This window comes from Carcharhinus amblyrhynchos, chromosome 15, assembly GCF_965287045.1.
Source record: "Carcharhinus amblyrhynchos chromosome 15, sCarAmb.v2.hapA, whole genome shotgun sequence".
NCBI lineage: Eukaryota > Metazoa > Chordata > Chondrichthyes > Carcharhiniformes > Carcharhinidae > Carcharhinus > Carcharhinus amblyrhynchos.
Window position 1 is genome coordinate 26,077,339 of NC_137338.1, and position 8,238 is coordinate 26,085,576.

The 8,238-nt window shown below is 45.1% G+C and overlaps 1 protein-coding gene across 1 annotated transcript in view; it reads right to left on the reverse strand.

Moving 5' to 3' along the window:
* donson (DNA replication fork stabilization factor DONSON) overlaps positions 1-637 on the reverse strand; it is a 29,611-nt gene extending 28,974 nt beyond the window's left edge. Inside the window, exon 1 of the mRNA XM_080203244.1 lies at positions 106-637. Within this exon, the coding sequence (XP_080059370.1) occupies positions 106-440 (335 nt within the window). The 5' untranslated portion in view covers positions 441-637. The remainder of the gene's footprint in view (positions 1-105) is intronic.
* Positions 638-8,238: the final 7,601 nt, after the last annotated feature.

An 8,238-nucleotide genomic window follows, 5' to 3' on the forward strand; every position in this document is an offset into this window, starting at 1 on the left:
TTGTGCAGTTTCCATTAAAAAAATTCACGCCGGTTATCAACGCCTTCACTCGGTCATTTCTAACACAAGGTGAAAACATTTAGAAGGCGCACCTGGCATTTGTCCCTGGGTTTCGCCGTGCGGGTGGCAGCCGGGGCTCTCCGCTCCTGGGCGGAGAGGGAGCGGTGCAGGGGGTTACCGCTGTCCTCAGGCCAGCCCGTCCCGGCCTCTGCCGCCGACAGCTGCCCGGTATTGGCGATGTTGACGAAAGGGTTCCTCCCGCTCCTTTGCCGTTTGGTGTTGCTGTGGTGGCGGCTAGGCTCCTCTCTCTCAGCCGGGGACGGCGGCTCCAAGGAGAGGCCGAGCCGTCGCGAGCTGTGGGCCCGCTTCCTCCTCAGCCTCAGGGTCTCCGCCGGCTTCTTGAAGCTGGGGGAATAGCCGGCCAGCTGCCCGGTGGACATTTTACAAACGCGGCTAATAACGGGCGGTACCGAGTGAAACAGGAGCTGGGGTTAATAAACTTTTTAATTTGTTTTTAAAAAACAAAAAAAAATCAGCATGCAGATCGTTATCAGGCGCATTGATTTAAAACCTTTCCCGTTTTTATCTTCATTTATAAAAGACACACAATCGGCCAAATGTCACCGTTTCCGGCAGCGGATGACAGTTTTCAAAAAGTTTCGCGCGAGCCGCCAGTTGGAAGTTTCCCGCCGAGCTGCTGCGCATGTGCCGTTCAAGCATCGCCGCCCCTGCGCCCCAGCGGGCGGGGTTTCCGCGCAGCAGGAGGTGGGACTGGAGTAAGTGCGGCGCAGGCGCAGTAGTGGGCTGGACTGAGCTGGGTGGGCTGGACTGAGCTGGGCGGGCCGGTTTTCCACGCAGGCGCAGTGTCCGAGGGAGTCTTGCATTCCGGAAAGAGCGGCGTTGCGCATTATGCTGGCTCGGGTATTTCAGAGGGCCGTTAAGAGTCAAGCCCGTTGCTGTGGGTATGGACAGACTGGGTAAAGAAAGGCACATTATCTTTCCTCAAGGGCATTAGTGAACTAGATTGTTTTTTCTGACACTTGACAACAATTTCACGTCATCATTAGACTTTTAATTCCAGATTTTTTAAAATTGAATTCAAATTTCACAATCTTCCATGGTGGGGATCCAAACCTAGGTGCCAAGAGCATTACCCTGGGTCTCTGCTTTACCATTCCACTGATAATAAGAAGCAGGCGACGGTGCAGAGGCATGAGTCGCGAAAACCCAGCTTGCAGGTGCAGCAGGTGGTCAGGAAGGCGAATGGGATGCTGGCCTTCATAGCGAGGGGGATTGAATATAAAAATAGGGAGGTTTTGCTGCGGCTGTATAGGGCATTGGTGAGGCCGCAGCTGGAGTACTGTGTGCAGTTTTGGGTGCCGTACTTACGCAAGGATATTTTGGCCTTGGAGGGAGTGCAGAGGAGGTTTACTAGGCTGATGCCGGAGTTGAGGGGGTTGAGCTATGAGGAGAGGCTGAATAAACTAGGCTTGTACTCGTTAGAGTTTAGAAGAATGAGGGGAGATCTCATTGAGACGTATAAGATGATGAATGGGATGGATAGGATAGAGGTGGAGAGACTCTTCCCGCTCAAAGGACAGTAGGACTAGAGGGCACAGCCTCAAGATAAAGGGGGGAGGGGGGAGGTGGGGGGGCGCGGTTTAGAACAGAGTTGAGGAAGAACTTCTTCACTCAAAGGGTGGTGAATCTCTGGAATTCTCTGCCCGTTGAAGTGGTGGAGGCTACCTCGCTAAATATTTTTAAGACGCGGGTTGATGGGTTTTTGATAAGAGAGGGGATTAAGGGTTATGGGGAGAGGGCGGGAATGTGGAACTGAGCCACGACCGATCAGCCATGATCTTATTGAATGGTGGGGCAGGCTCGAAGGGCCAGATGGCCTACTCCTGCTCCTATTTCTTATGTTCTATTATGTTCTTATAAGAAATAGGAGCAGGAGTAGGCCATATAGCCCTTCGAGCCTGCCCTGCCATTTAATAAGATCATGGCTGATCTGAAGTGGATCAGTTCCACTTTTCCACTCTCTCCCCATAACCCTTAATTCCCTTGCCTGCCAAAAACCTATCTACCCGTGACTTAAATATGTTTAGCGAGGTAGCCTCCACCACTTCAACGGGCAGAGAATTCTAGAGATTCACCACCCTTTGAGTGAAGAAGTTCCTCCTCAACACCGATCTAAACTGCCTTTTCCCTTATCTTGAGGCTGTGCCCGCTAGTCCTGCTATCCTTTCTAAGCAGGAAGAATCTCTCTACCTCTACCCTATCCATCCCTTTCATTATCTTATACGTCTCTATAAGATCCCCCCTCATCCTTCTAAACTCCAATGAGTACAGACCCAGTCTATTTAGTCTCTCTTCATAGTCCAACCCCCTCATAAGAACATAAGAAATAGGAGCAGGAGTAGGCCATCTAGCCCCTCGAGCCTGCCCCGCCATTCAATAAGATCATGGCTGATCTGTCGTGTCTCAGTTCCACATTCCCGCCCTCTCCCCATAACCCTTAATCCCCTTGCCTATCAAAAACCTATCAACTCGCGTCTTAAAAATATTGAGCAAGGTAGCCTCCACCACTTCAACGGGCAGAGAATTCCAGAGATTCACCACCCTTTGAGTGAAGAAGTTCCTCCTCAACTCCGTTCTAAACCATCCCCCCTTTATCTTGAGGCTGTGCCCTCTAGTCCTACTGTCCTTTCTGAGCAGGAAGAGCCTCTCCACCTCTATCCTATCCATCCCATTCATCATCTTATATGTCTCAATGAGATCTCCCCTCATTCTTCTAAACTCTAACGAGTACAAGCCTAGTTTATCCAGCCTCTCCTCATAGCTCAACCCCCTCAACTCTGGTATCAGCCTGGTAAACCTCCTCTGCACTCCCTCCAAGGCCAAAATATCCTTGCGTAAGTGCGGCGACCAAAACTGCACACAGTACTCCAGCTGCGGCCTCACCAGTGCCCTATACAGCTGCAGCAAGACCTCTCTACTTTTATATTCAATCCCCCTTGCTATGAAGGCCAGCATCCCATTTGCCTTCCTGACCACCTGCTGCACCTGCAGGCTGGGTTTTTGCGACTCATGCACAAGGACCCTGAGGTCCCTCTGCACTGCCGCCTGCTGCAGTTTTTCACCACGTAAGTAATAGTCCTTCCTACCATTATTCCTACCAAAGTGGACAACCTCACATTTGCCAACATTAAATTCCATTTGCCAGTTCCTGGCCCATTCGCCCAGCCTATCTAGATCCTTCTGCAGACTCTCCACACCCTCCGCACAATTTGCCGTTCTACCAATATTGGTGTCATCAGCAAATTTCGACACCATACACTCGGTTCCCTCCTCCAGATCATCTATATAAATGGTAAATAGCTGAGGCCCCAGCACCGACCCCTGGGGCACTCCACTAGTCACCAACCGCCAATCCGAATAGCACCCATTGACCCCCACTCTCTGCCTCATCTCCGGTATCAGCCTAGTAAACCTCCTCTGCACTCCCTCCAAGGCCAAAATATCCTTGCGCAGTGCGGCGACCAAAACTGCACACAGTACTCTAGCTGCGGCCTCACCAGTACCCTGTACAGTTGCAGCAAGACCTCCCTACTTTTATATTCTATCCCCCTCGCTATAAAGGCCAGCATTCCATTCGCCTTCTAGATCACCTGCTGCACTTGCAGACTGGGTTTTTGCGACTCATGCACAAGGACCCCCAGGTCCCTCTGCACCGTAGCATGCTGCAGCTTTTCGCCCTTTACATAGTAATCCCTGCTACTATTATTTCTGCCAAAGTGGATAACCTCACGCTTGCTAACATTGTACTCCATCTGCCATCATCCACTCGCTCAGCCTATCCAGATCCCTCTGCAGACTTTCCACACCCTCCGCGCAATTTGCTTTTCCACTCATCTTCGTGTCATCAGCAAATTTTGTCACCCTACACTCAGCCCCCACCTCCAGATCATCTATATAAATGGTAAATAGCTGAGGCCCCAGCACCGATCCCTGCGGCACTCCACTAGTCACCAACCGCCAATCAGAATAGCACCCATTGATACCAACTCTCTGCCTCCTATTAGACAACCAATCCTCTATCCACGCTAACACCTTACCCCTAACTCCATGCACCCTAACCTTCTGAAGCAACCTTTTGTGAGGCACCTTATCAAATGCCTTTTGAAAATCTAGAAACACCACATCCACCTGTTCCCCTCTGTCTACCGCACTAGTCACATCCTCATAGAAATCCAACAAATTCGTCAAACACGACTTCCCCTTAACGAATCCATGCTGCGTCTGCTCTATCAAACCATTCCTTTCTAGGTGCCTCGCTATTTCTTCTTTGATGACGGATTCAAGCATTTTTCCAACTACAGACGTTAAACTAACTGGCCTATAACTCCCTGCCTTTTGTCTGCTACATTTTTTAAACAGCGGCGTAACATTAGCCGTTTTCCACTGTGCCAATATCCAACTGTCTCCTGTTCTCTTCAACTAAATGAAACAAGGCAAAACTGCAGACACATAGCTGTACCGAGCTATCACTTACCTATCATTCATTTGATTTATTGTCACATGCATTAGCATCCAGTGAAAAGTATTATTTCTTGGCTACACAGACAAAGCATACCATTGCCAGAGAAGGAAGAAACGAGAGAATGTAGTGTTACAGTCATAGCAAGGGTGTAGAGAAAGATCAACTTACTGCAAGGTAAGTCCATTGATAAATCTGATGGCAGCAGGGAAGAAGCTGTTGTTGAGTTGTTGGTAGTGACCTCAGAATTTTGTATTTTTCCCAATGGAAGAAGGTGGAAGAGAGAATTGTCCAAGGTGTCTAAGGCCCTGAGCTGTTGAAGACACGATTTTTAATTGTACTACTTGGCCACCATTTGGCAAAACCACAAGCTACCATTGTTCTCATTCCCATCCAAATCCTGGGATTGCCTTCGCAATGATCAACCTGTGGTATTAGTTTCTATTCACAACTGTTTATGTGCCTTATTGAAAAGTAACCGCAAATCATTTCATTAAAATGAAATCGAACTCAATCTCAGGATCCTACCTGTTGTGAAAAATAGCAGTCCAGCACGCTGAAATGTGACAAGGGTTAAGTGGATAGCTCTTTCAAAGAGGTAGTAGAAATAGACTGGGCTGATTAGTTGCCTGTGCTGTACACAATGCTGTGAGACTGAAATTAAATGAGAAAAGCATTAACAGCAGCAACTTGCATTTATATGGTGCATTTATCACTGTTGTAAAATTGCTGTGTAAATTAAGTCGTTATAAAAAGCACTGAGAGACTGAACAAACTATATTGCATTTTAAAATCCTCCCTGTATGGGCAGTTAATGATGCAATGAATTTGAACACAAGTGCCATGCACCGCGGATTACAGATTCAGCCTGGATTTCCCTGAATTATATTGCCGTGAGGTGACATTTAATGGAGGCTTCCATCTCATAAAGACAGAGAGTATTGTTTCCAAGGTGCTTTCACTTTTTAGGCAGCATTGGCTCATGAAGTTCATTGCCCAAGAGATTGGGTGGGGAGACGCAAAGATATCTGAACTTCAGTTTAAAAAATATTTTTTTTTGCACCCTGGGAAATCAGCAGGATTTGTATTACCATAATGTGATAAGAAGTGAAATTGACAGGTTGCTATTTCAGGTGTAGTTTACTTTTAGGTGTGGAAATACTGGATGAGGGTTTTAGTTTACATTGACACTATAAATTAAATCGTTTTACATTACAGCAATAAATATTAATTTGAAGTTTTAGGTTTCATCAAAACCTTTTAGAAGTTTAATACTAAATTTATTCTTCACAGGGGCATTATGGCACTCAGCATTGATTTCAGGAATTTTTCCAAGAGTGAACTCTAATACAAAGTTTTTTTTGTTTATAAATGATTGAACATGTTTTACTTCAATTGGGAACATTTTATAAAAATAGAATAATGTGAACAAATATACTGCATCTGAGATTAATGGCACCCCTGTTTCATGGGATTTCTTGGGACTGAATGCAGATCATAAAATACAGCCCTGCTGAATTCCATTAACTGAAATATTTCCTACACATATCACATCCATAGACCTGGAAAGTTTCACGTTTTAAAATCTGGCTGCCTTCTGAGTACAAAAATTATTCTACTGAGAATAACTCCAAGTTACTAAGAATGCCATGATTATTGTAAAAGTCCTAGGAAACAAATTTAAAAAACGTCTGTGCTCCATTCCCCTGTGTCACCCTCTCCCCATGATATCCATTTTAAATTTAAATTTAGATGAGCAATAATTGAACTTGCTATGACCAAGGGAAAAGTGGTACAATTACTGCCCTCATTTTTCACTCTGTTGACTGCAACAGGTGCCTGACTTTAATCAACGCCAGTCTCACAGATTGCCTGGATCTACTTTAGTTCACCTATTGCCCCTACAGGTCCACAGCAGACACATTTCCCTGGCCATACACTCAACCCTGGAACACCTGGACAACAAGGACAGTTATATCAGAGTCCTTTATACTGACTACTGCTCAGACTTCAAAACAATTATCCCAACAAACCCCATGGCCTAGGGCTTGGCTCCTCCATCTGCGACTGGATCCTAGACTTTCTAACCCACAGACCACAATCAGTAAGGATAGGTAATGACATCCCCTCTGCAATTATCCTCAACACTGGTGCCCCTCATGGCTGTGTCCTCAGGACCTTACTATATTTCTTATGTACTTATGACTGGTCAAATTATACTCCAATTCCATTTTCAAGTTTGTTGATGACGTCACTGTCATGGGTCAGATCTCAAACAATGAGATGGAGCGTAGGAAAGAGATAGGGAATCTGGTGAATTGATGTGATGACAATAAGCTCTTCCTCAATGTCAGTAAAACAAAAGATAGTCATTGACTTAGGAAACATAGTGAAGGACATGCCCCTGTATCCATCAATGGGAATGAAGTAGAGATGGTCGACAGCTTCAAGTTTCTAGGTATTCAGATCACCAACAATCTGTCCTGGTACCTCCATGCTGATGCTATAGTTAAGAAAGCTCATCAATGCGTCTACTTCTTAGAAGGTTAAGGAAATTTAGCATGTCTACTACAACTGTCACCAGTTTTTGCAAATGCACTAGTAGAAGCATTCTTTCTGGATGCATCACAGCTTGGTATGGCTCCTGCTCTGACCAGGACCGCAAGAAACTACAAAGAATTGACATCATAGCCTAGTCCATGACACAAACCAGCCACCCACCCATTGACTCCATCCAAACTTACCACTTACTCAGACAAGCAGCCAGCATAATCAAGGACATATTCTCTTCCATCTCCTTCCATTGGGAAAAAGTGACAAAAAAGTCTGAAAACACATACCAACCAACTCAAGAATAGCTTCTTCTTACTGCCATTAGGCTTCTGAATGGCCCTATCACATATTAAGTTGATTTTTCTCTTCACCCTAGCTGTGACTGTTCCACCATATTTTGCATTTTCTCCTTTCCTTCTCCTCAGTGTACTCTATGAACAGTATATTTTGTTAGTGTCGCTTGCAAGAAACAATACTTTTCAGTGTATCCCAATACATGTGACAAATAATAAATTAATTTAAAATAGTGTGCTTGTCAATTTAGTGAATGTTTAACTGTTTAAGTGCTAAACAGTGATTAAAAGACAGGTTTCCTTTTATGTTTTTCAAAGAAAAGAGAATAGCATCTATTATACTTGACACCTGACCTAAATAAAAATGCTGTAGCTCTTAAACACACATGCATTCAGGAGTTCACAAGCAAATACAAGTGGAAGGATAATTAAATAGTTTTAAGAAGCCAAAAAAGGTTAATTGTAAATAGATCTGGCAAATTGTTGACTTGGAGGGTTTCAGACAGTGCTCAATAGACTTGCGAATTGTGTGTCAAGATTAATTCTTCCTATTTGGTCTTCTGGAGTCAGCAGATACTGGGTTGATTTTTTTTTAGACCTTGTCCATGATGTATCGCTGATTAAACAACAGCCAGAGCTCAAGCTTGATAGATGGAAGAAAGCACCCAAAGTGTCCTCCATTTTCTGTGTCCTAGAGAAAAGCAGTTGCTTAAAATACCAAAACAACTAAATAACAGCTCACCATGTGATTCCCTCTCACCAATTGGCGAGTTACCTAAGCATGGTTATAGTCCATGGCCTAGACATGGCTAGATTATGGCTGGAAGAATTCCCTTCTCAGCCAGGATCCAT